This window comes from Ursus arctos, unplaced genomic scaffold (assembly GCF_023065955.2).
Source record: "Ursus arctos isolate Adak ecotype North America unplaced genomic scaffold, UrsArc2.0 scaffold_5, whole genome shotgun sequence".
NCBI classification, from domain to species: Eukaryota; Metazoa; Chordata; class Mammalia; order Carnivora; family Ursidae; genus Ursus; species Ursus arctos.
Window position 1 is genome coordinate 63,868,307 of NW_026623067.1, and position 27,760 is coordinate 63,896,066.

General features: G+C 42.1%; 1 protein-coding gene across 6 annotated transcripts; it reads right to left on the reverse strand.

Moving 5' to 3' along the window:
* Positions 1-8,293: 8,293 nt before the first annotated feature.
* Positions 8,294-23,524, reverse strand: ANKRD34B (ankyrin repeat domain 34B). 6 transcript variants are annotated; one of them, XM_048221218.2, is made up of 5 exons: positions 23,222-23,495; positions 22,110-22,246; positions 21,500-21,611; positions 20,169-20,255; positions 8,294-11,566 (listed from the first exon to the last, which is right to left on the reverse strand). In XM_048221218.2, the coding sequence occupies exon 5, from the start codon at positions 11,542-11,544 to the stop codon at positions 10,000-10,002; it is 1,545 nt and encodes a 514-aa protein (XP_048077175.1). In that variant the 5' UTR covers positions 11,545-11,566; positions 20,169-20,255; positions 21,500-21,611; positions 22,110-22,246; positions 23,222-23,495; the 3' UTR covers positions 8,294-9,999. The 6 variants fall into 6 exon arrangements, with proteins under 6 accessions (XP_048077175.1, XP_057163314.1, XP_026354492.2 ...); XM_057307331.1 differs by having other exon boundaries at positions 23,098-23,472; XM_026498707.4 differs by lacking the exon at positions 21,500-21,611 and having other exon boundaries at positions 20,169-20,252; positions 23,222-23,524.
* Positions 23,525-27,760: the final 4,236 nt, after the last annotated feature.

Sequence of the window (27,760 nt, forward strand, 5' to 3'; positions counted from 1 at the left end):
ATTTCTTATAACACAACACTAATCATAAACGAAAAAAAATGATAAATGGGCTTTATCAAAATTTAACACTTCTCATCGAAAGACACCATTAGCACATATTTGACAAAGGGTTCATACTATGAATCTATGGAGAACTCCTATCAACTGATTTTTTTTTTTTTTTTAAGATTTAATTTATTTATTTGACAGAGAGAGACAGCCAGCGCGAGAGGGAACACAGGCAGGGGGAGTGGGAGAGGAAGAAGCAGGCTCATAGCGGAGGAGCCTGATGTGGGGCTCGAACCCAGAACGCTGGGATCACGCCCTGAGCCGAAGGCAGACACCGCTGCGCTACCCAGGCGCCCCTCAACTGATTTTTAAAAAGAAACTAAACAACCCAGTCAGAAGTAGGCAAAAGAAAGACACTTCATAACTTGGTTAATAAATAATAATGATGTCAAGGCCTTAATGTATAAGAATGCAATACAATAGTAAATAAACACTGAGGAGCTACTGTTATTAATATGGAAAGATGTTATATTGCATGTGGCAAAACAGATGTCTGGTATCATACTATTTATGTAAATTTGTATGTCTTTATGTGCATTTGTATACACAGGAAGATATTTGGGAAGAAGTTTCCAGACACAAGTATAACCTATTTTTCCCCTCCAGGTTCTCAAGTCTGATGTATTGGTGTTGAGAACTTATAGCATCTGAGGGCTATTTCCCAAGCCTGGCAGAGCAATCCTGGTCCTAGAAGAGACTTTGGTATGAGATCCAGTTGTTCAAAAAATCAGCTTTAAGAAGTACAGTAGTTTATGGCCCTGTAAAGTTGATGAAGTTACTAGTCAGATATGTACTCATTTATCAAGTGGGAAATTGTTAAAAGTTATTCAGAACAGGTTGCTTATTTGCTTGTTTGTTGGAGCTAGGGTCTTAGTTTTTTCCTTGTAATTATAAAAATTAAGTACCTAGTGAATATATAGAAAAATGCCCTATCTCTCTCCTTGAAATTTAAGATAGGAGCTTGCCTAGGAGGAGCCTACAGTCTGCTTATAATCCTAAATTCATGAATCAATGCAGGGAAAATAGTTGACTGATAGAAAGATGAAGATAGTAGTACCAAAGAACTTTTTTTTTTGTCTAGAAAATGGGAGTATAATGGATGAGCAAAAACAAGAATGTCTGATAACCTGGTCTGGGAAGAAGCGGGGCAGGATCTAAGAGCTCTTGGGACCTCAGCAGCAGGAGCTCAGGGTCTTTGTTCTAGTGTCTAGTGTTCCATACCAGTGTCATTCTTTTACTCATGACTGTGATTGCTTCTCTCTCTTCTTTGTACCCACCATCCAGGGACTTTAATTTTCTAGTCATTTGTGTCTTCAGGGCTCACCGGGGAATATTGTGGGGAGGGAAGGGGATAGGCATTTAATTGATGTCTGATATGCTAAAGCTGTGCAAATAATACAGAAATGATTTCTAACTTCAAGGATCTTACAATCTAGGTGGGGGAGAGACACCTGTTAACAGTAAGTCGGATTCTGCCATAAGTCCTGTGATGGAACGGTATATACCAGGTTGTGGTGACAGACAGCGTTTTGTTCAAATTGAGAGAAAACACGTAAGTTGTGTCTTGAATGATGAGTAAGATTCACCAGGTAGACTAAGAGGAGGAAGGGCCTTTCAGACAAAGGCACGTGAGCAAAGGAACTCTAAGGTGGAAAGAGACATGTGACCTGTTCAAAAAGTATGTGGAGGCACCATATACTATGAGGCTGGGCATTTATACAGGGACCAGATTCATTTTCTGAGCCAATGAGTTTGCTTCTTTTTTCTTAGGTCATAGGAATCATTGCACCATTTTAAGTAGGGGAGCCTTATTATCAGTTTGAGTGTTAGAAATGTGTTTACAATGGCATGAGAAGGAGATTTGGAATTCTTGAAGTGAAAGGAGATGAAGCCCTGAAGTAAGGTGATAGCAAAAGGGCATGGAAATGCCCAAGAGACAGAGGAAAGAGGTTATGAAGGAAGAAGTTGTAGGAGTTTTTAAACTAGTTGAATGGGGAGTATGGGAGAGAGGCAAGAGTCTAGCATATGTGTTTTCGCTTGAGTAACAAAGGGTCAGGTGCTGCTACTAACCCAAGCAGGATAGGACAGAGGCCAAGTGTAGCTATATTTCTCAGTGATTTGTTGGTTTTGCTCCTTTATACCAGCTTGGAAAGAAAACTGAAAACCTCATCTGCGTGCCCCTTAACTCACCTCTTACTCTAACTTCAGGAAGGATGCTCTTTTTTAATTTAATTTGACCAGTTTCTTAAAGACCCACCCCCCCAATTAATTGCTACTCTACTACATATTTTAATTATTCTGTAATTTTAAATAAAGAAAACTATTTCCATAGTCCCACCATCAATGAAAAGGGAAAACAGGTAGGGCTTGAAAGGGGCTCACTCAGCCTCCTGCCCTCTAGGAAGGTTCTTATTTCTATGTTTTTGCCCAAGAAAGGGACCAATTTGACTAAATCTAGTGGCTGAGCTCCTCTGGGTTTACTTGCTGCTACAGAATGTTCATTAAGACTTCTCGTTGCCTCTTTCTTCTTTATCCTTTCCTTGGGATGAAAGAATGTAATAAGAGTTCAAAAATTTTAACTGAAATATTAACTGTGAGAGTCTGTTGCTACTTTGTGAACTCAAGAGCTAATCAAAAACTCTGGATTAAAGTAGAAAGGCAGGACCTTTTCACAGAGCCTGTTGAGCTCAGCCCCTAAACCAAAGTTCCTTGAAGGAATCTTCTGTGACTTCCTCAGGCAGACCTGTGGGCTTTCTCTTGAGGCACCTCCTCTGCTAGAGTATAGTTATTCTAAAGGTTTGTGTTTTGTTCTCAGCTGTGTCGTTTTAGCGGAAGAAACTATTCATTTTAATGTGATGTCTAGTCAGAATAGGCCCTTAACAAATGGTGGGATGGATGGATGGATGGATGGATGGATGGATGGATGGATGGATGGATGAGTGGCACAAAACTTCAGTAATTTTTTAGACCAGTTGTTTTCACAGTGTGGGCTCACAAAACCCTCAGTCCCCCTGAGATGCTTTTAGGAGATTCATGAGGTAGAACCATTTGTGAAATTGTTATTATTCACAAATAACAGCATTTGCCTGCCTTGTGTTGACATTTATACTGATGTTGGAAAAACAATGGTAGGTTAAATGGTTGATGCCTTAGTATACATCAAGTTCATGGCATCAGCTAGTAATCGTATTCTTCACTGCCACCACTCACATTAAAAGGGGGAAAAAAAAGACTTAGAAGTATCATCACTGATTCAGCAAAAATTATTAACTTTTGACGCTGAGTCAAGATAACATCCCTGAGTTAAGATTAAGATCTTGGGGCACCTGGGGCACCTGGGTGGCTCAGTCGTTAAGCGTCTGCCTTTGGCTGCTTTTGGCTCAGGGCGTGATCCCAGAGCCCTGTATCGCGCTCCCTGCTCCACTAGGACCCTGCTTCTTCCTCTCCCACTCCCCCTGCTTACGTTCCCTCTCTCGCTGGCTGTCTCTCTCTCTCTGTCAAATAAATAAATAAAATCTTAAAAAAAAATTAATCTTGGGGCACCTGGCTGGCTCAGTTTATAAGTGTGAGCTCCACATTGGGTGTAGAGATTACTTAAAAATAAAATCTTAAAGGGGTTGCCTAGGTGGCTCAGTTGGTTAAGCAGCTGCCTTTGGCTCAGTTCATGATCCCGTGGTCCTGGGATCAAGCCCCACGTCAGGCTCCCTGTTCAGTGGAGAGTCTGCTTGTCCCTCTCCCTCTCCTCTGCCCCTTCCCCCAATTGTGCTCTCACTCACTCTCTCTCTTTCAAATAAATAAATAAAATCTTTTTAAAAGATTTTCAAAAAATCTTAAAAAAAGATTAACATCTTGACTAATAAATATTCTGTGTGATGAAACGGGAGGTAAACACAGAACAGTTCGGCTGTATAATGAAATTCAGTGGTTGTCCTAAAGAAAAACACTTGTTGGAAACAGACTCGTCATTTTTTTCATGAAAAAAATATTTACTTGAAAGAATAACTGACAGAGTAGTTATTCAGTCTTGGGTATTTGGCAAGTATTTTCTCAAAAATGAACAAAGCGAGTTTGTCACTTCAAGGAAAACAACTGAGAGTGTCTGTTGCCAATAACAGAACATGAACTTTTATAATGAAAAGTTAGAATTTGAATAAATTTGAATCAGTCATTGTTATTGATTTCCAATGCTTCAGGACTTTTTTTCTGATATCGGTGGTAATATTAATAAAATGTGCCAACATTTGGAAGATCTGTATAACTCAAAGAGTCTTTATTTTCCAAATAACTGGTGCATGATATTATAAAAAAGTGCATGAGTAAGAACTCCATTCAAATTGTAGGACAGACCAGTGAAATTTAGCATAACAGAATATGGAAATTCATTGATATGGTTTCAGATTCCACATTACAGCTAACCTTTTAAGAAACTACCACTTACCCAAGTTTGAGTATAGTATCAAAGAAGGCTATCCACAGTTATCTGAAAAGCCTATTATTTCTTCCTTTTCCAGTTACATATCTGTGTGAAGCCATGTTTTCTTCATATGCTTCAACTAAAACAACATATTACAACAGATTGAGTGAGAAACAGAAGAATCCAGTTGTTCCGTATTAAGCCAAATATTAGATTTGCAGTACCACTTTTTCCACTAAATATATTTTGAATACTATAGTTGCTTTTCATAAAATATTTATGCTAACATGTAATGGGTTTATAAAGTTTTCCAAGTTTAATTTTCTTTAGAAGATGTATTTATTTGAGAGAGAGAGAGCATGAGTGGGGGGAGGCAGAGGGAGAGAATCCCAAGCAGACTCCACACTGAGCACAGAGCCCGGATGTGAGGTTAGATCTTAGGACACTGAGATCATGACCTGAGCTGAAACCAAGAGTTGGATGCTTAACTGACTGAGACACCCAGGTACCCCTTTCCAGATTTAATCTTTAATGTAGCAAACACTGAAATATATAGGCTGGATTTTTTTTTTTAAAGCCCTTAGTTTCCTCAGTTTTTAAGACTATAAGCGTCCTGAGACTGTAAGGTTTGTATGTCTCCAGATGTTTTAAGTGTTCATCATATATGGATAAAAAGCTAATGCCATTTCTGCTTTAATCATTCTAAAATCAAGGCATTAAAAAATAATAAAATAAAAACGTTTCTTTATAAAATGTGTTATTTATTATATATTAAATGTATTTAACATTTAAATACATTGTGTCTATATATGTTTAATTCTTGAAAAGTAGTTCTATTAGTTTTTAAATTGAACAAATTACATATGGATGGTTTTTAAAAATTCAAGCAGTACAAAGATATATTTAAATGTTTTTTGAGTTAAAAGGGATGCATAAAATAAATGACCCTTTGGAAATTTGTAGGGGAAAGAATATAATTGTAACCATTGTGTTACCAATTTATCAAATAAATTAATCTTTTCAGTTTTCCCCAAATTCCTTATCCACACATTTATTTATTTATTTATTTATTTATTTATTTATTTATTTATTTATTTATGAGAGAGCGTGCGTGAGGGAGTGCATGAGAGGGGGGAGAATCAGAAGGAGAAGCAGACTCCCTCCTGAGCAGGGAGCCCAACATGGGATTCGATCCTGGGACTCCAAAATCATGACCTGAACCAAGGCAGTCGCCCAGCCAACTGAGCCACCCAGGTGCCCTTATCCACACATTAATGATGATGATAAGAAGCAGTAAAATTTCAGAGTATGTACTATAATGCCAGGCACCATTCTAAAATGCCTCAATGATGATGATATCACTGATGAAAAACTGTCTCCTGGGGCACCTGGGTGGCTCAGTTGATTAAGCGTCTGCCTTCCACTCAGGTCATGATCTCAGGCTCCTGGGAGCCCTGCTTCCAGCTCCCTGCTCAGCAGGGAGTCCGCTTCTCCCTCTCCCTCTGCCTTTGTCCCCGACTTGCGCTGGCTCACACATGTGCTGTCTCAAATAAATAAATAAAATCTTAAAAAAAAAAAGAAAAGAAAAGAAAAAGAAAATATGTCTCCTGTTACTTTTTTTTTTAAAAAAAGATTTTATTTATTTGAGAGAGAGTGAGAGAACACAAGCAGCAGGGGAGCAGCACAGGGAGAGGGAGAAGCAGGCTCCTTGCTGAGCAGGGAACCAGATATGGGGCTTGATCCCAGGATCCTGAAATCATGACCTGAGCGGAAGGCAGTCGGTTAACTGACTAAGCCACCCAGGCTCTCAGTAATTGATTTTCAAAACCTAAATTTAGCCTACTCATGATCGTTACACTTCGATCCAGTGTTCCAGCTAATTGAAAGTCTTTTAAATTGTTTTTGTTGTTATTTGTGTGTTAGCTGTTCTTGCCAGATTTTCCTTTCCTGGCCTTCCCTGTAAAACTTGTAGACATTCAGGGGGGCCTGGCCGGCTTAGTCAGGGGGAGTATGTTCAATCCCCACACTGGGTGTAGAAATTACTTAAATAAATAAATAAACTTAAAAAAAAGAATTATAGGCATTTGAAGAAGGTACAAAAGGAAATAGGATGTCACTTTGGAAAGGCCAATGACCAGCTCCAGTAAATCTGGTGGATTTATCATGGTCCGTGTTCTGGCCCTCTTATCTTGGTGACTTAGAAATGACTTAAAAATGGGACTTAGAGCTAAGGAATATTGGCGTTAAACAAGGCTATGTAAACTCAAATATTACTTTATTAAGAATTATGACTTCCAAGAAGACTGTGTCTTCTTGTTTAAAAATGTAGGTTTTTTTTTATTATTCACACATGTTGAGGCCAACAGGAGACAGTCATATTGAAAATACAGTTGTTGCTCACAGTTGCCAAGAGGAGGCAGGCATACCACATCACACAGGGCCAATGTGGGGAAGCACCAGGGTCTGCCTGGAGACGGAGGGAGGGAAAAACTGGGCCAAGACCCTTTATTATGGTTTCTGTAGGAAGTAATGGGTGAGGCAGGGTAAGCAGGCTTAGGATTGGCTAGTTTGAATAATTTCAGGGGTTTCTGGGGTGTGGGAGGTGTCACTGGTTGTTTGGTACCTGACCCTGGGTGATTAGGACAGGGGGATAGTGGCCCTGTGAGAGCCTGATAAAGGAGATAGTTAGATTATGGACTCTCATTTTGTTGGTTTGCATATGAAAGATGCATTCTGGGGCAAGTTGTTTTCTATCCCTAGGAATTAGTAAACCCTGGACGGGCAGTCCCTCCAGTATCAGCAAGGTCCCAAGATATCAAAGCATCAAAAACAAAAACCAAAAAACAAAAACCATGATTAATACATTCCTGACAAGTTCATTCCTTCCTTTAAACAAGCTATATGGAGGGCGCCTGGGTGGCACAGCGGTTAAGCATCTGCCTTCGGCTCAGGGCGTGATCCTGGCGTTCTGGGATCGAGCCCCACATCAGGCTTGTCCGCTATGAGCCTGCTTCTTCCTCTCCCACTCCCCCTGCTTGTGTTCCCTCTCTCGCTGGCTGTCTCTCTCTCTCTGTCAAATAAATAAATAAAATCTTAAAAAAATAAAATAAAATAAACAAGCTATATGGACATCAAGTTATTAGAAGGCTACGTAGTATTTAATCAGAATAAGCGTAACCATTTGAGATTTTAAAAGGTCCAGGTCTTGGATAACTGATGGGTGCATCTCTACCAAAGAATATGCCAGACAGGTGTTCATCATCTTCCCTGGGCACTTCTTGGATGGGACACTGCCAGCACTTGTCTCTCTGGAACTAGGACTGCCCTATGTCCTCCCCCAAATTATCCTTTTGTGAATCAGTATTAGCTGTACTCTGGAAATCCTAGCCACAAATAACTAAGAATGGTCCCTATAAAACTAATGAATGAAGTGTCATCATACCTTTAAAGTTAAATCATCTTTTGACGTTAAGTTAAAATATAACACACATATATATTTCTGACTCCTGTTGCAAACGTCTGACTTACCATTGGGATCCCAGTGATATATTCCACTTGATGGACTGAAAAGTCCCATAGGATGGTTTTACTACCTAACTCAAGCAATCTTAGCTCCTAAAATGTTTTCAGGATTGATAGAAGACTAAAAGCTCTTCCAAAATGGCCAACAAAATTTTAATCCTATTAAATATTTTTTGCATATTGGGATGAGAATAACAACAAAAGTTATTCTCTCTTAGTTTTCTATTTACTCAAAGTAACATGTGGCACAATTTCTCTTGAGATTATGTTGATATATTTATTAGTATTTGAAATAAATAAAAACGATAATCAAAATAACATTTAAACTTTATTGATAGCATTTTGTTTATGAACTAATCTATTTACATATTCTTCCAAACCGTATCCTTACACCTGAAAGCCAGGCACTTTTCTCAATATTAAAACTTGCGGGTTTAGCCACCTATAAACATCAGGTACAATTCTAAGTTCTGAATCAAAAAATATTTCTAATGTAATTTACATGAATGTTCTTCAAAACATTAAACGGACAACCTCCAATTATATTTTCAAATAAAAGCCACAAAAATGTTAAATAATTACCATGTACATTACAACTTGCTTATATCAAATTACTAAGAAAAGCATCATGCCAATTGTTAGGATCTCCTCTACTAATAGAAGGCAAAGAAAGGTGTATATGACAGTCATCAAATTAATACACTCAGTTCTGCATAATTGGACTTATTCTTTGTGTAAAACTGCTAGATGGAAATAAGGATTCTTTTATATAAACACCACATTTTGAAATCATATAGATAATATAGTCGTTTTGTAACATTTTTTGATAGTAGCATGGTATTCATTTATTCTGTTAGAAGTTATTCACAGGTCCTAAATACTAGATGATTGGAATGTCACACTAAGGAAATTATCCTTATTATCCTTATTATATAAATGTCTAATAATTATATGTTAGAAATTAAGAGAGATTGTTTAATCTTGACCAAATATTTAGTGTATTTTGTAATTAAGTTTCTATTGGCTTTCTTAATTTTAGCTAATCTAAGAGAATGTAATAATCAGTTTTTCTTTTCTAAAATGAAGCAAGCATACAGTCTCCATTTGTGATAAATCCCCAGGTTTGTGTTTTTGTTTTTGTTTTTGGTTGTCTGTAATAAGACAAGAATAATTTGATATAAGTAAAGAGGAATGCTTTTAAACTTTTGCTTTATCTTCTTTTTGGGAACCTATGGATAGACTTCAAAAATAATAATAGGAGTTAAAAGATATTAAGAAAGAATTCTATAAGATAACATTAAAGACAAAATAAAACCAAGCAAAAAACAGCACACCAACACTCAGCATAGATTATTACTCGCTTGTAAAACTCTGATTGGTTATTTTACGTTGATTAAGCTGACAATGTGAATATTAGCTGCCCAGTCTACTATAATGGTTGGCCTTTTAAATTTTTAATTAGATTTCATATACTTGCAATCAACATTTTAAAGAATTAGTTCATTCTTTCCTTACACCTTATGCCTTCCTTATACCTTATAGGCTTATTGATCATAGAACTGTTTTGTGTGTTTTTTTATGTTTTTGGAATCATGGAAAATTACAATCTTATTTATTGACTTGTAATGTTAAAAATGTTTATTGACTTGAATGCAGTGTTTCCAAATAAAATATCTGGAAGGCCTGAAAAAAATTTTAAAGTCATCTCCAAAATATTTGACCTTCTTTTTCTGCTGATTTTTGTTTAAATTAAAAACTTTGACCACATGAAGGTTGTTAAATATTAGAAGTTTTGAGAAATATAGCTATAATTTTGTTTGAATTTCCTTAGTAGAAACTACATATTATTTGGATGTCCACAGTGCCTAGTACGATACACAGTGTATTTTGATACCCCTAACAATTATGGACTAACCAATTACAAGATTTAAAAGGATGAACATTTGAGATTTCTTCTCTGGTTCTATATTTCTCTGATGTAGACATCTGAACAAAATGTGCCTTGTAGCCGTCTCTTAAAAATTTACTAATTGCTTAATTTGTTCTGTTTGCAATGATTGTCTCCTTAACAACATTTTTTTACTTTTGAATTCTTTAGGAAACATAGGAACTGTTGGCATAAGCACTTTTTGACCACAAGAAAGGAGGCTGGAAATCTTGTTATTGACATTGATATCTGAGATGGGGGGGTGAGGATTCACATTTAAGGGTGGCAGAAATCCTGATCTGGCTGGCGTAATATTGTGATCTAAAGGGAAAGCTCCTGAACCACGCCTTTCTAAAAGTGCATGATTTCTCCTGCTCAAGGGACCTGCTGAGATATTCTCCATTGATTCTTTGGGCCCTGACAACAAGGAAGGAGATGGCGAGAAGATCTTTTTCTTTCCTATAAGTGCTTTGCCATCTTCTATAGTTGTAGGGATGAGACCAGCCGAGAGCTGGGAATCAGAGCTGTAGTGATTTGCCCCTGAGTTTCTTTTGTGAACTATACTTCTTAAGGTGGAAGCAAAGATTGTCTGGTTAGAGTCTGGATCTGGGTCAGCAGGGATTTCAATGCATTGCTGGCTTCCTTCTGAAAAAAATGACTGATGATTTATTTCATCGTATGACATCTTTCTTGAGCTGGCCTGATCAAAGGCTCTTAGCAAATGAGCAGTGTCTTTTATGTCAATACTTTGGTGCCTAGTGATGAATCGCTTGGAAAGTGCCAGCCCATTGGTTTTGTAGGATAATTCTTCCTCTGGAGTAATATCCTGGAGCTCCTCTTGCAAGGAGGCCACTCTGTTTTGATGCATTAATAAGGGAGGACTCTTGATCCAGGTTGGAGCCTGGGGTAGCTTGGGCCCATTAGAGGCCATAGCAGGCTTCCTCATAGGGGAGCCTGGGTCCTGTGTATCATCACTGCTTCCTGAGGGCTCCAGACCTTTCAAGCCAAAAAGTGTCATTTCAGTTTCAGAAGACTGTGAAAGTGGCAACGAGTCTGTTTTTATGTCAATTTCTGAAGGAGTGGCACAGGAGGCTGGGGAATGACACCCATCTATATCTACAGGAGGCATATTTAAGTACTGTTTGGTAGTGTGCCTACCAGAGGGTGATTTCGCTGTTGTTATGATAATGACCTCTTTCCCTTTTGCCTTGCAAGCGCTAAGTAGAACTTTCAGGGTTTCTCTATCCTCTGAATTTATAGCATAAACAAGGGCCGAATAACTAGAATGGTCTTGCAAGCTGAGATCAGCCCCACTGTTTAGGAGCAAGGAAACAACTTCAGGACCAGCTTTTTCTAAGCAAGCGTGCATCAAAGCAGTTTTCCCAGATTTGTCCTGTATGTTGGGGTCAGCATTGTTTTCTAACAGGTATTTAACCATTTTGGCTTTACTGACACTCTGGTGATCCACATGTTTGGTCTTACAAGCGATCATTAAAGGTGTTTCCCCACGGTCATTGCTCTCATTAATGTAGGCGCCACCTTCTAGCAAGAGTCTTGTGAGGCGAAGTCGGCTCTGATGGACTGCTTTGATGAGGGAATTCCCATCACTTGAAATTTCTACACCTTCATCCATTTTCAAAAGTCAGAATCAATACCTGGTTATCAAAGAATATGAAGAACAAAAGATTAGCCAGAATCCCAATTTGTATTCATGTTACGATTCATAATTTCTGAAATATGTATGTGTAGAGTAACAGGACAAAAATGAGATTATGTTATTAATAAATACAGAACAAAATAGTGAATTGCTAAATTAAAGAAATTTTAGATTAGTTAACAGCCTTTAGGGAATTACACACTAAAATTTACTTTCAAAATCTTCATTGAATATTTATGATACAATACCAACCTAGTACTTCCCTAAATTCCACATTAATTAAACAACAATCCACTTACTTTCTACTTGTGAAAAATATTTTTAAAATAACACTAGATTTAAGCAAATCTAACTAGATTTAAGCAGTAGTTTTAAGCAAAAATTCCAGAATTCTGTGTAATTGCAACTGAATCAATTAATCTAAAAACTTCTTAGTGTCAAAATACTTATATGTGCTCTTGAGTTAAATAATGCAAGTATTATCTAGATTTTCAACTTGAGCAACATTGTTTTTTTTTTTTTTTTAAAGATTTTATTTATTTATTTGACAGAGAGAGAGACAGCCAGCGAGAGAGGGAACACAAGCAGGGGGAGTGGGAGAGGAAGAAGCAGGCTCATAGCGGAGGAGCCTGATGTGGGACTCGATCCCGGAACGCCGGGATCACGCCCTGAGCCGAAGGCAGGCGCTTAACCGCTGTGCCACCCAGGCGCCCCTGAGCAACATTGTTTTAAAGATTTTATTTATTCATTTGAGAGAGAGAGCATGAGTGGAGGGGAGAGGCAGAGGGAGAAGCAGATTTCCCACTGAGCAGGGAGCCTGACGTGGGGCTAGATCCCAGGATCCTGAGATCATGACCTGAGCTGAAGGCAAATGTTCAACCGACTGAGCCACCCAGGCACCCCTTGAGGAACATTTCTGTTTCTTTTAAAGGGTGAAAAATCAGTCGAAATACAGGACATTAAAATACCTGACATAATGTCTGGAACTCACACTGAGATGGGAATGGTGAACATGTGATTATGCGTTTTCCTTGATTTCATTATTTAAATCATACACTAGATTATGGATGGGGTTGGTCACATACTGTTTGGTTAAATTTTGACAGCAGTACGATATAAGCAGGTGGTTATGAGTTAAAGTCATGAGAATATACAGGCTTTGGTGGCTTGGGGACTGAAGGGCTTCAAAGAGGCCAGCCATTTGAGCTGGGTCTTACAGACTGCATAAGAGTTTGGTAGGCAGAGAGAGTAGGAAGAGAAAGGAGAGAATGTTCCTTGTGCAAAAACCTAGAGGCTTAAAATAGCAGTTATATATCATAAATCAGGCTCTATTTATGCTGACATAACCAAACTTTAGAAAAATATTTTAGCAGATGGTTATAGTTAGGGTAAATATGGCAGAATACACACATTTAATTTTGCCTCCTCCTGAGCAATCCCCTGAAACTAAAGCAGTTTTTATTTTTTATTTTTAAAATTTTTTAAGATTTTATTTTTTATTTTTTAAAAGATTTTATTTATTTATTTGAGAGAGAGAGAACACAAGCAGGGACAAGGGATAGAGGGAGAGGGAGAAGCAGACACCCCACTGAGCAGGGAGCCTCATGAGGGGCTCAGTCCCAGGACTCTGGGATCATGACCTGAGCCGAAGGCAGATGCTTAACCAACTGAGCCATCCAGGTGCCCCAAGATTTTATTTTATTTAATTAATTAATGACTTTTTAAAAAAGTGATATTTATGTATGTATGTATGTATGTATGTATGTATGTATTTGACAGAGAGAGAGAGACAACCAGCAAGAGAGGGAACACAAGCAGGGGGAGTGGGAGAGGAAGAAGCAGGCTCCCAGCAGAGTAGGGAGCCAGATGCCGGGCTCCATCCCAGGATCACGCCCTAGGCTGAAGGCAGATGCTTAACGACTGAGCCACCCAGGCACCCCCCAAGATTTTATTTTTAAGTAATCTCTACACCCAACATGGGGCTCCAACTCACAACCCTGAGATCAAGAGTCACACATTCCACTGACTGAGCCAGCCAGGCCCCCAAGAATTTTTTTAAAGACATAAATTCAGAGGCGCCTGGGGGGCTCAGTCGTTAAGCGGCTGCCTTCGGCTCGGGGTGTGATCCTGGCGTTCTGGGATCGAGCCCCGCATCAGGCTCTTCCACTGGGAGCCTGCTTCTTCCTCGCCCACTCCCCCTGCTTGTGTTCCCTCTCTCGCTGGCTGTCTCTCTCTCTGTCAAATAAATAAATAAAATCTTTAAAAAAAAAAAAGACATAAATTCACAAGGATAGCAGGAAAAGGAGACAACAGCAATGTTTTGGAAGCCAGAAAGCAGATGGGCCAGTGTTAACCAACTTAGCCAACCTGAGAAGGCTGTGTCTCAGATCATTCAGTGATAAAGCTGAGAACTCAGCCCATGTACAGTGCAGACTCCTCGCAAGAGGCAGTAACAGCAGAAGCTCTAGAACTGGGTGGTGGTGGTGGTGGTGGTGGTGGTGGTGGTGGTGGTGAGTATAGCTAAAATAAGGAAGATGAGGTGAATAGCTGTCAGGAGAAGCGGTTAGATCCCTAGGTCCTTGCCAGCCAAAGTGTGATCCTACCTTGGACCAGCAGCAGCACCACTATTACCTGAAGCTTAATCTCAGGCTCCATCCTGGACCAACTGAATTCAAGCACACATTTTAATTAGATCCTCAGGTGATTGATATGTGCATTAAAATTTGACTGCCTCAGGTCATTCCTCCACTCCAAGCCACTAGGAGATAGGATATTAGCCCTCCCACTTGAGATGTCCAGACCTTTATTCTTCAGAAATGGTGAAATGGAGGGTCTCTGGACTGGAAGACAACTGACGTATTTGAGGACAAGAAAACGGGGAGTAAGTGACTGAATGCTTACTGGTCACTGAATGAAGGGACTCAGAGCCTTCTCCCCAACTCAACTCCAAGAAAGCTGGCAGCTATACCCTTATGCAGCAGAATATTGCTATCTGCTTCTCTCAAGAATCTAACCTGCTGAAAAGAAAATACCTAAGAGTACTAACCACGGGGATTCCCTAACATGCCACCCAGATCATCCTACAGTGTGGTTTAAGGATTACAAGCCTCATCCATGTGCTCAAGGCTTCTCATCAGCTTTTTAATCCAAGCCCTTTAATCATGAGCAGATAATCAAAATAAAAAACAAAACAAAATAGAAAAGCCTTTTACATTAAAGATAGAGACCAGAACACATAGAAACAAAGCAACTTGGAGGAGACAGATAATAGTCAGGAAGATGAAAACTTCAAAAGCTCATTATCTTCAGATATAAGATGTTGTAACCATGAAACAAAAATAAAATTCTATGAAAAATAATATTCAGAGATCATAAAAAGTGTTCTCAAAAGGTAAAAACACCATACAAACTGCAAAACTCAATAGAAGGGTTAGATGATAATGTTGATAAAATCTCTAACAGTTAAAAAAAAGAATAGAGGAAAAAAATAGAAAATTAGCAGTCTACACTAGGAAATCCAACATTTAACCGCTAGAAGTTATGGCAAGACAAAATAGTGGGGATGGGAGAAGGGGCAAGCAGGAAAGGAATTGATGACTGAGATCAAGAAAAATTTCATGAGTGACACCTGTTTCCAAATTGAAAGTGTCAATTAGAACATAGCACAATAGACCCTGATCATGGCACATGGGTGTAATTCAAGGAACACTGAGAGTAAAGAAGATTCTATAAGCACAGGGCTGGAGGTGGGGGTGGGGTAGATTAAGTCACATGCTAAATGATCGAGAATTACAGTAGATTCAGATATATCAACAACAGTAAAAGACAATGGAGGAATGTCTTTTAAAATCTGAAGGAAAAATGACTCCCAGCTTAGAATTCTGTATCTAGCCAAACCATCAGTCAAGAATTGAGATACTCTTTTTTTTTTTAAGAGTTATTTATTTATTTTTATTGAGAGAGAGGGAAAGAGCATGAGCAAGAGGGGCAGAGGAAGAGGGAAAGAGAATCTCAAACAGACTCCATGCTGAACCCAGAGCCCAAGGCCCTGAGATCATGACCTAAGCTGAAACCAAGAGTCAGGCCCTTAACCCACTGTGCCACCCAGGCACCCCCAGAATTGAGATACTCTTAAGAATCTACTGAAGGATATAATCTACGAAGATGAAATGGTAGAAGAAGAAAGAGGAAACGAAATACCAGAGGCTGGCGATCATCTTAGACGAGTGGTACAAAATATCCCCAGGAAGTTAGTAAGGGGTCAGGATAATGGACGTGCACAGAACATCATCTCTGAGATCATACTGTCATTTTACCATCTTGTTAAGTGAGAACCAAATGCCCAGGTGAGCCTGCCCTCAGCTTTTATCTCTATGTGCTCTGTCCTGACCTCGTCTCTGCTCCCTCCTCCACGCTCTGCTTTCTGGGGCAGCCAGGGCCACTTAGTGTAGCTCTGCTCAGTAGTCCTGCTTTGACCTGCTTCCAGACCTGGGGATAAAGCATGGGGAGCTTAGGAGAAAGACTGAACACTCATTTCCCTTGGATATGCAGAACCTGGGCCACACGGCAGCGCTGCCAGAAGCTCTGTGACCCCATGTTTTCCAGGACTTCCTTGCTCAGAAGGGGCTCTCAAAAATGCTGGGCCACTTCCAGATCCAGGGACTGTTAAACTCACCTTCTCCTGACAGCTTTAGCAATATTGGCAATATAGACCTCTCTTTATTCAACTAATTTTGTGCTTGCTACCCAGTTTTCCAAAAATAAACAATTAATTTACTTAAGCATCATATACAAGTGGGAAACTTAAAAAAAAAAAAGGAATGATTAACACAATAGTCAAGAGAAAGTTACTTTTTGGTGGGGGATGGTTTTTATTTTAAGGTTCAGGTAATGTTCTGTTTCTAATCTGGGTGGTGTGTATACACTTGTCCATTTTATTATTATTCTTTAAAAGAACAAATTTCACATACTCTTCTGTATGACAGTCATCTATTTTTTTGGTAAAATAGAACTGTATACAGAAAAGAACATACTGTTTATGTGAGATATATTCCATAATTTAAAAAAATTTTTAACACAGTACCTATATATATTTTTTAAGATTTTATTTATTTGAGAGAGAGAGAGTTAGAGCACAAGCAAAGGGGAGGGGCAGAGGAAGAGGGAGAAGCAGACTCCCTGCTGAACAGGAGCCCAATTCAGGGCTTGACCCCAGGCCCCTGGGATCATGACCTGAGCTGAAGGCAGACTGAGCCCCCCAGGAGCCCCGTTCCATAATTAAAATTTAAAAGAGCCATATTAGTTGTAACTTTTTACAACATCATTCAGTTTTGTGGTATTATCAATAGTATTTATACCTAGACTTTCAAGGCGTTTCAACTAGTGAGCTTCCAAAAGGCAGTATTCAAAAGAATATACTTATTCATTCTACTTGAGTATCACTCGTGATGTTAAGCAAAGAACTATTCAATATATACATACATAAATACAATGAAAGTGAATGCTGCGTTTTTGTCCCCCTGTGCAACATTCTATAAATGCTATTCCAAAGCCAGGCATACCTGTAATTTGGGACCTTAGGAATTTAGGATTGGTTGACAGCTTGGGTCCCAACAGAGGTCTATTCTGAATGCAAAGCATCTGAAAAGAGCTTGCAAAAGAAACTTTCTTTTAGCACTTTTCATATACTAATGTGTTTAATAAAGCAAGAAGATGTAGAGAAATTAGCTGGAATATAATATCAAATATAGAAACCATTTAGTAATCACATTTGGAGAAGAGATACAATATCAATCACATAAAAACACCTTTGACCAAAAGTGGCATTTGAGAAACATATTCAAATGAGAACAAGTTGCCAGATAGCAGATTTTTTTTTAAAGATTTTATTTATTTATTTGATAGGGGGAGAGAGAGATAGCACAAACAGGGGGAGCAGCAAAGGGAGAGGGAGAAGTAGGGTCCCCGCCAGACACAGGGCTCGATCCCAGAACCCTGAGCTGAAGGCAGAGACACTTAACCAACTGAGCCAACCAGGCGCCCTGTAGATTTCAATACTGTATTCTCATGTAGTTTCTAGTGTTGGGGCCAGTCTTGTTTGTTTGTTTGTTTGTTTTTAAAAAAAGTCTTCTAAGGGGCGCCTGGGTGGCACAGCGGTTAAGCGTCTGCCTTCAGCTCAGGGCGTGATCCCGGCGTTATGGGGTCGAGCCCCACATCAGGCTCCTCCGCTATGAGCCTGCTTCTTTCTCTCCCACTGCCCCTGCTTGTGTTCCCTCTCTCGCTGGCTGTCTCTATCTCTGTTGAATAAATAAATAAATAAATCTTAAAAAAAAAAAAAAAAAGTCTTCTAAGAATTTTTTGGAAAGACTTTGAAATCTTTTCACCCACCCTCATGTAAAGGCTTTCTCCACAACGCTAAACCTGACCACTTTCTGTCATAACTTTCTCTCACCAAGGTTCACGTCAGAAGGTTCTGGGGAAAGAAGGGTAACTGGCAATGTGCTGCCGGCTTGGCTGAATGAGGGGGGCAGTGGCCCCACTGTGGTCCTGTGGAAAGGGCAGGTGCTGTGGGCTCCAGGGCTCTCTGAAGAAGCTGGGCAATGGCACCACTAGCTACTGGCAATTAATGAATCTGTCTTGTGGATGTAGGCATACCCCCTCTAGAACTGTCTAGAATAAAACCAGCAACAAAAAAGCCTTACCTTTGCTCATTTTAAAGACTTCTAAAGGGGCGCCTGGGTGGCTCAGTCGTTAAGTGCCTGCCTTCGGCTCAGGGCGTGATCCCGGCGTTCTGGGATCGATCCCCACATCAGGCTCCTCCACTGGGAGCCTGCTTCTTCCTCTCCCACTCCCACTCCCCCTGCTTGTGTTCCCTCTCTCGCTGGCTGTCTCTCTCTCTCTGTCAAATAAATAAAATCTTAAAAAAAAAAAAAAAGACTTCTAAAGCCCCTTGTTCACGTTTAATAGAACAATTCTAAAATTGTTTAAAATTAAAGTTCACAGAGAAAAAAAGCTGTCAGATACTTTATTGTCTACATGTTGGTTTCCTATTCAGTACCTTATTGTAATAACACCCTTGTCTTTATGCCTTTACTCTCTTTCAATTCTTTTATCATGGTCATCCATTTGCACATCAAAAATGCTGAAATTGAAGCTCAATTTATCTACTCTTCATAGAGCTAAGTCCTACCTGTGATGCAGATCACTTCTCTAGCCTACAGTTATCCTAGTTCAGGAATGTTTCTGCTTCCTTTCTCATTCTGTGAAACATCCTCACTGAGCACCCACTGCTGATACTGTATTAACATTCAGTCAGACCCTTTGTTATTCTATAGCATATAAATAATCCCCACATTCAGTTACATCTTCCAAATAGACAAGAGTTCTACTGCGAAAGTTCGGGATACAGACAGACCCACATTTCCATCCTGATTCCCCTATTTACGAGCTGTTTACCATAGTCAGATCTCTCAGCCTCTCAGTCTTGGGTCCCTCCTCCGTCGCATGACAAGGATCTAACCTTCATTCAAGGTGGGAAGGGGGTGGGATGAGGTGATGAAATCAGGCGTCTAGAAAAAGACTTTCCTATTATGCCTTACTACTCAGTGTATTCTTTTTAAAAATTTTATCTCAGAATTTAGCCTTCTTTTATTTTTATCATGTCTCTAATTCACAGGCTACTTAAATAACAGATACAATATTTAAAATGTTTTTAGAGATCTACAAATAATGTTTTGTAAACATAAATGGAATCTATTAAGTGAATACAGAAAAAAACAGATAGCCTTAAATGTATTTTCCTTATAATTTCCAAATACAATAATTTCAGCATAAGATTAATTATTAAACAGCCAAATTGCTTTTTATTTTAAAATTAGAATGTCTTTAGCGTCACTTATGATTCATTATGGCATATTTACTATATTCTTTTAGTGCCTCTCTCTACTCCCAAGACCTCACTGAAATTACAGTTTAGTTACTTAAAAATTTAAAAAATATATATATATATTCTAAAGCACAAAAACTTGGAGGAGAGATGTATCTCATCAGATGAGCAATTTCAGACGAGCTTTAGAAACAGAGTGGGGATGGTGGCATGGTAAACTGCCTTAGCATAGCAGAGGCTGCACCAGAAAGCTCCCAGGACAGGAGGTGGCTCCACGACAAGGGAGCCAGCTGACCCACAGGCCGCGGGCAGTCTAGTGCTGAGAGGCCCCACCTGACACAGAAAGTGGCAATGAGGTATAGGGCTGACAGGATGTTTCGAAGTCTCTGGACAAATCAACTGGACCCCCAGGTACTTTTCCCACCCCAAGTAGACAACTACTATCCTAGGCAAGAAAACAAGATTTATTCTCTGAACAGATAGATCAGAAAGGCCGGAAAATAGGGGATAAAGTGAGAGTTTACAGGTTGAATGGTGGAATTCCCAGATCTCTGCTCTGCTAGCAGGAGACTAGAAGCCAGGAAAAAAGAAGTAAAAAAGCACTGGGTCTTAGCATTATGAGCCCTATTAAAAAATCTCTGTTGATAAATGAAGCAATTCAAATAACTACATTCGCCCCTCTAGACACCCACTCTAAATGGAAATAGAACGTTACCTGAAAATGTTATTCAAAATTTCATACTTCACTTATGTCTTTTCTCTCCCTGGATGAGTTTTTTTGTCAGCCAGCTGTCAGCTCCTACTGAAGGAAATCAAACCTATTCAGAGTTACATAAATACCAATAATTTGTTCCACACATCTCTCCCATTCGGAGTCTAGTTTTTTAATTCCTTGTTAAGACACCCCTACAGTGTTTGTTCAGTTAATTATATTTCAGTGATTATGAGTAAAAGTGTCTGGAGTGGATCCCATGCACCGCAGTCCTGTGTATACAGGCCAAGGCTTGCCCTGCGAGGATGCTGGGGTTGAAAGGGCTGCAGCACTCACCTGGTCCGGCCTCCCCCACCCCACCCCACCCGGGTGCACGGTGCACAGAGCTGAGGAGGCCCAGGAAGGAAGAGTGGGAGAACTCCCAGTCACTCCTCTTATTCACCTGCTCACCAGAACTTAATTAGATCTTCCTGTGTTCTTTCTCTTATGTTTCTCTTATGTTTCCTTGCTTCTTGGATACCAGCTTCCCACAGAGTAGGGTTCTGTTTTGAGTACCTGATTTGAGTGGTATCAACCATGGTACTGCCACATGGGCTGAGGTATTTTAAAAGCCTTCTTGAGATGGCAGGTTTGGCCTTTCCTGTGGCTCTTTTTCTCTAAGCTACCCCATTTTCCTTGCATGCAGAAAGAAATGTTATTTTCCCTTGAGATTCTTACTCCACCTCCAAATAGGATTGGTGTTCCCTCCCATAAAGAGCCATGGTGGGAGAAGGCAGCAAGGGGGGTGGAAATTAATGAATGGGTTTCAAGCTGGAAATTTAGCCCCCACTCTTGCCCCAGGTCGTCCTGTCTTTGTGCTGCCCACAAGGGGACCAGCGCATGCTCAGAAGGGGCAGCAGGCTATATGTATCAGAGACTGGGGCTCTGTCTCTTCCCATGTTACCAGCCCTTGCAAAGCTGATCCTCTGAGATTCATCCTAAAATGGGGATAATACCTACAAAAGATGATTGTGAGAATTTTAGAAGATCCTAATATACTTGCCATTTAGGAATTAAGTAAATGTCAGTTTCTAAACATGCATCACTAAATATGAATCCTGGGCTGATGAGGCCTGAAAAGGGGAGGCCAAAGTGCCTACACCAGTGGGTTTTCCAAATTCTGTGGGCATAATCACATGGAGAGCTTATTAAAAATAAGATTTCAGGCTCCAACTCCTACATAGTCAATAGGGGATGCTTCCTATGCAGACTTGGAGAAAATCTGTGACAAACTCTTCCTTCCTCATTCTAGTCTCACTTCCTATTTACTGTCAACCCCTGCCTCAGGCTCTTACCAGGCCGGCTGTCTGCATCATCACTTCTAGGGTGTCTGGTGCTCAACTCTCGGAGGAGCAAAGGGCAGAGATGACTACCATGGCCTAAAGAGGGATGAAGGAGCCTACAGGACTAGAGAAGAGTACAGCCTTGAGTTACAATGGGCCAGGCACCGGAAGTTTGCGGTCCCACCCTTCCCAGACAGGTCCGAAAAAAATCCGTAGGTACAGTGGGCAGCCCAAGGCCAAGATGCGGGGGCTAGTGGCACTTAGAATGAAGCAAGTCTGCCTGCCACAAGCAAAACATGTGTCTTCTTGCCATGCAAGCAAAGGGGCAAAGCCAGAACAAAAGACGCACTGGAGATTGTCCCAGGAAATGTAATGACTTGCCAGGAAAAGTGTTCTTCTCTGGCACCGGCTTGTAAGAAATATTTCGAAACTGCCCAAGGGAAGGAGTGAGTAGCTGGTAAGGTTTGCTATGTCTCCCCACACAAAGCCAAAAAGGGCGCATGTCTTTTAGTTACTTGTATGTCCTCTAGGCCTCTGGGCTGGGTCCCCCCGGGCAGCTACACCACCACCTCTCTCAGCAGACATCCCTCCCAACCACATGCACAGACACAGAAACCTGTACCTCCAAGTCTCAGGGAACCAAGGTGATAGGATTTCCAAGCTGTTGAAGATTCTGGCAGCCACGGTCCCCGCTGGCTCCGGGAACCAAGCTTGTTTCCTCAGTTTTTCCCAACAGCGAGAGCGAGCGAGCCCGTGGTGCTGTCGGAGAAGGGCAAAGGAAGGTGACTGGGGCGACAGCGCCGGGGCACCGATGGGGGCGGGGTGTGCGTTCTGTCGCCTCGTCTCTGAGACAAGACAGGCAGCCGGCGAGCTGAGGCGATTGCCATCCACGTGAAGGGGTTCTGCCCAGAGCCGCAGCGGTCCCCGCACCGCCAGGCCGGAGAACACCGCCCTCCCTTGGGAAATGGCGCGTCGGAGGGGAGCAGCCATTGACCCCATGCCCGGGCAGGCGCACCTCTGGACCCCGGACCTCCCGTAAGAGGGGCTCGGGGTCCTGGTGCCAAGGTTGTGCGCTCCCCAGAGACGCCGGGACCGGGCTGCCCGCCCCCGTGTGGCTCCCATTTGTCGAGCCAGTGACTGCAAACAGCTCCGCAGCCCCCAGCCCGCCTCCCGCGCCCAGCCAGTACCTCCCGCCTCCCAGCGGCCGGAGGCACCTGCGGAGACGCGCGCAAGTCGGACCCCCCAGCCCCGCGCGCTCCTGCGGCCTCGCGCGCGCCGTTCCCGCTGCGGCGCTAACCCGCGCCCGCAAGCCCCTGCCCAGATGCTCCCCGACATCCCGCAGCCCCGGGCTGCCCCTATCCACTCTCCCGCGCTGCAAGGCCGAGAAGGAGGCGAAACCCGTATCCCCGCGGGGTGCAAGCCCAAGCGGCCGCAAAGCCCGAGCCGGGAACAGGCAGGAATTGCGGGAGACGCGAGAGTAGGCTCGGGTGGAGTCTGGACAGGCCCCTGACCCCCGGCAGCCCTCGGTGGACGCCGGGTCTCGGTCCTCGCTCAGGGCACTGCAGTGTCAGGGTGCGAGGGAGGTGGGGGCTCCCAGGGCCTGAGCGTACCTGCCGGGGCGCACGGAGGCCGCGGGGACCCGGACAGCGCCCTCCACACCCTCCTCCCGGCAGCCAACACGGCGAACCAAAGTTTCTCCAAGTGCGTTCTGCAGAGACGCCGTCGCACACGAACCTGGGACGCGCTGTCAAGTGGACGTCGGCGCCTCCCACTCACGCGTAGGCTCGGACCCTCGGCGCCAGTCTCCAGGGTGCCGTCCGGGCTGGCTTGTCTTCGGAGGCTCCTCGGCGGTCGGAGTCGCGGATTCCGGTAGGTGCTGCCCTGTCCCCGCCCCTGCTCGGCCGTGAGAGGCGGGCGGCGGGCCCCGAGCCGCGAAGCGTCGGAGAGGGGGACGGGAGGCGCGCACCTCGCCAGACGCCCGGGCGGTGCGGCGTTTCCGCTGGGAGTGACGCGCTGGTTCCCAGCTGCACGGCAGGTGGGGGCGGCGGGGCCAAAGTCTGTCCGGACCCCGGGGCCAAAGTCTGTCCCCGAAGCTCCGACCTATGTCCCCACAAGTAGCCCCATCACACACACACACACACACACACACACACACACACCCACACACACACACACCCTCACCGCAGCCGCTGCGCTTTGGCGGGGCCGACTTTGCACAGAGAAGGGGCGGCAGGGTCTTCCCTGCCCGGACACCGCCACCCCTACCTCCCGGCCTCTGGTTTCCCCTGTCCATACCTGCATCACTCTCTCCAGTTCAGAATCGACCAGGCTGGTCCATGTGTCTGTCTCCCACGGCTCCTTCTTCCCCCTTCCCGTCCTTCTACCCGCCTTCGGTAGAGCCCGAGTCTCATTTCAGGTTGGGGTGTTGGTGGGAGCAACGGTTCTTGTTTTTGTTTTTATGAGTTCATAACTTTATTATACTATTTTTAAAACTTTACTACACGATTACTAAAACATTAATATAACACTTCAACAAAATTTAACAAAATGTGTATTATATGTGTTCAACTGTGCTGTAGTGGTTTTAACTCTTCATTTATCAGGGATCGTCTGGTGGAGAAAAGACTATGACCATTTTTTGTTGTTGTTCAATTAATGTCAGTCAAAACTAGTTTGTAGTTTTGAGTCCTCAGAGGGGGAAAGTAAACTTATCTCTGGGCGGGCTTCTTTTATTTAGGGAAATAACCCGCTGAAATGGGCCCTTTAGTAAAAAAAAAAAAAAAAAAAAAGGCAAATTCACAGGCTATTTCAACCCAGAGTTGGGCCCTAGGGAGTTGGAATCCTGGATCTGGGTTACCTGTACTCCCACCCATTTTTGAGGGTCCCAAGGAGGCAAATTTGGATGAAGGCATAGGTCTCCTTTTCTCCATTAAAAATTAAAAAAAAAGGTTTAAAAGGTGCACATTTCACAGGTTCAATGATATTGTGCAAAATGAAGCATCTTTAAGATCAAGGGACAGAACAGTAGCAGCTCCCCAGAAGACTCCCTCATATCCTCCCTTTGGAAGGGGGCAGGGTAGTGGCTTCACCCAGCATAGATTTTTTGCTTATATTTGCACTTTATAACAATCAAGTCATACAGAATTTACTCTGTTGTCTGACTTCTTTCACTTGACATGTTTAAGAGATGCAAACTGTCTATGGTAATAGTTCGTTCTATTTTCTTTTCTTTTCTTTTTTTCCTTTTTCTTTTTTTCTGTATAGAATTCCACTGTGTGAATTTACCTAAACTTATTCACTCTACTACTGATAGACATTTGGGCAATTCTCAGGTTTGAGACATTATAAATAAGGCTGCTAGGAACATTATAGTAAATGTCTTTGGTGAATGTATATACACATTTTTGTTGGGTACATACCTAGGAAACATACATACATATATGTTCAACTTCTGCAGATGTTACAAAATAGTTTTTCAAAGTAGACGATCTAATTTTCACTTTATTCATTTTCTTTTGCTACTTGTAACAAATTACCATAAACTTAGTGACTTAAAACAACACAGATTTATTCTTTTAGAGTTTTGGAGGTCAGATGTCCCAATTGTTTGCCTTTTCCAGTTTCTAGAGGCTGACTGCATTTTTTGGCTTGTGGCCCTTTACTCTGACTTCCAATCTCAAACTCTTTCTCTCAACTCGCAACTCTGCTGCTCTTGTCACATGTCTTTTTCTCCCTCTATTTCCTTCTCTCCCTTTGATCCTCTTGCCTCTCTCTTATAAGGACATTTGTGATTATATTGGGCCCACTCAGATAATCCAGACTAATCTCTCACCTGAAGATCCTTAGTTTAATCTTATATGCAAAGTTCCTTTTGTGATATGAGGTAACATATTCATAGATTCCAGAGGCAAGGATGTGACCCTCTTTGGGGGGGCCAGTTGTGACCCTCTTTGGGGGGGCCAGTATACACTCTACTACACCTATCAGCAGGTATTGAAACCTGCTATGTTGGGTGGATAGAAAGAGACTGGACTAAACAAAAAAAGGAAAGAGAGAAAAAAAAGAGAAAAGGTTGATGAAGCCCTGAGATTCAAGTCACCTGGAGGATTGGCTCTGTTGCCCTCGGGGCTGTGCCAGGATTGGTAGGCAGGAGAGGGAGCCTCATGCTGGAAAATTACCTCTGGCCACCACTATCCTGACACCACCAACATGTCTGCGGCCAAGGGCTTTTATAAAGAGAATGAGAGTCTAGGTCAATTTGGGCCTGGGCACCCTGCCAAGTGAAATGTTAGGGAAGGCAGAACCTCCTTTGCGAGGATTGGTAACAGCAAGAAAACACTGTGACATTAGGCACGATGGGTAAGGTCCTGTGGTCCTTACACTCCGGATGCGGGCCAGACAGTGCCCCACCCCATCCATGTTGCTGTCCATCCTCCAGGCTCTGGGGACTGATGTTTTTCAGGGTTGATGGTAGAATTGTGGAATAAGGTGAGGATGTGATGGGATGGCAGAGCCTGCCAACCTAGGCAGGCATGCCCACGCCTTCATTGTAACTTGAATGTTAAGGGAAGATGGATGGCTTTAACACTCTAGACTTAGGGATGAGGACATATAGTTTCTTTTTCTTTTTCTTTTTTTTTAAGATTTTATTTATTTATTTGAGAGAGAGAGAGAGAGAGAGAGAATGAGCAGTGGGAGGGGCAGAGAGAGAGAGAGAGAGAGAGAGAAGCAGATTCCTTGCTGAGTAGAAAGCCTGACACATGTAGGGGTTCAATTCTAGGACCCGGAGATCATGACCTGAGCCAAAGGCAGATGCTTAACCAACTGAGCCATCCAGGTGCCCCAAGGACATATAGTTTCTACTTGCTTCTGGCCTCATTTTGGTCCAGCACCCACACCCTTGAAGGAGCTAGGACAGATGTTATTATCCCCATTTTATCAACAAGCTCACCAGGGCTCCAAGTAGCTTTCCGGTTTACTCGAGGAGCCTCAGGAATGGGACTGGAACAGAGCAATCCTTGTAGCTCTTCTTGCTCCCCTTAGCACTGTCCCATCTCCCTGGCGTGTGAGATCCATCCACTGACACCTGAAGTCATGGGAGCTGAGAGGCAGAACTGACCCTACATGCACGTACCAAATTGGACCCATCCTACTTAGTGGGTGATGCAGTGGGATTACCTGGGTTTATGCCATCAAAAATATGTTTGGTGGGGTTTTAGGAACAAGTAGCGGTAGATGCTTATGTTTGATAAGCACCTTGATCAGAAATCCCTCCATCAACTTTCTGCCTTCTGGAAATAAGCTGAACACTTTGGTCTATTGATGGAACTCCTCCATTTTTCTTCAAAATTGTTTATACTACAAGCCATTTACTGTCTATTTAATTCAGATCTCAAGACAGAGAGGAGATGTGTGATTAGTCTGTCATTTTGAATTAAAAATCCCTTGGTTACCATCCTCATAGCCATCATCATCATTAATACCTGCTCCCTGGTCTTGAACAGGTTCCCCCTACCCGGCCTTTTCATCTGCCCTTCTACCCCATCCCCCCTTAGGTTTCTCTGCCTTGACCACTTACTTAAGTTGTTCCAAGTTCCCAAGGACAGTGTCAAATCTTCGGAATCTCCTTTTACCTCACCCTTTTCAAATTTGGGTTTACTGCTTCCTGGGAACACTGCTCTGCTGTCACCCTGGACCTTGTTCTGTGATTCTCCTGGGTGGACCCGATTTTATAGGTCCTGTGTCTTCCTCTTTCTTCCTCACTTCCTCTATTTGTGGACAATATCTCTCCAATAACTTCCTTAAAAGGGTATGTGGAAGGTAAATTTGGAGTCCTTGCATATCTGACAACGTCTTTATTCTACCCTAACACTGTTTGATTTTTTTGAGTATAAAATTTTAAGATGAAAATAATCATCCTTCAGAAATCTGAAGGCATTTCTCCTTTATCCTCTAGTTCCCAGAGTTATTGAGAAAAAATCTGAAACCATTCCGATTCCTGATCTTTTATTTGGGACACTCCTACCCCCCACTCCCGCTCCTTTTGGAAACATGTAGGATTTACTCTTTTTCTACAGTGCTTTAATATTTCACTATTATTCACTTTGGCCTGGGTTTATTTACTTATTTATTTATTTTAAAGATTTATTTACTAATTTATTTGAGAGACAGCGTGTGTGCGTAGGGGGCTGGGCAGATGGAGAGGGCAAGAATCTCAAGCAGACTCCCCACTGAGACAGTACCAGACTCTGGGCTCAAGCCTGAGATCACAAC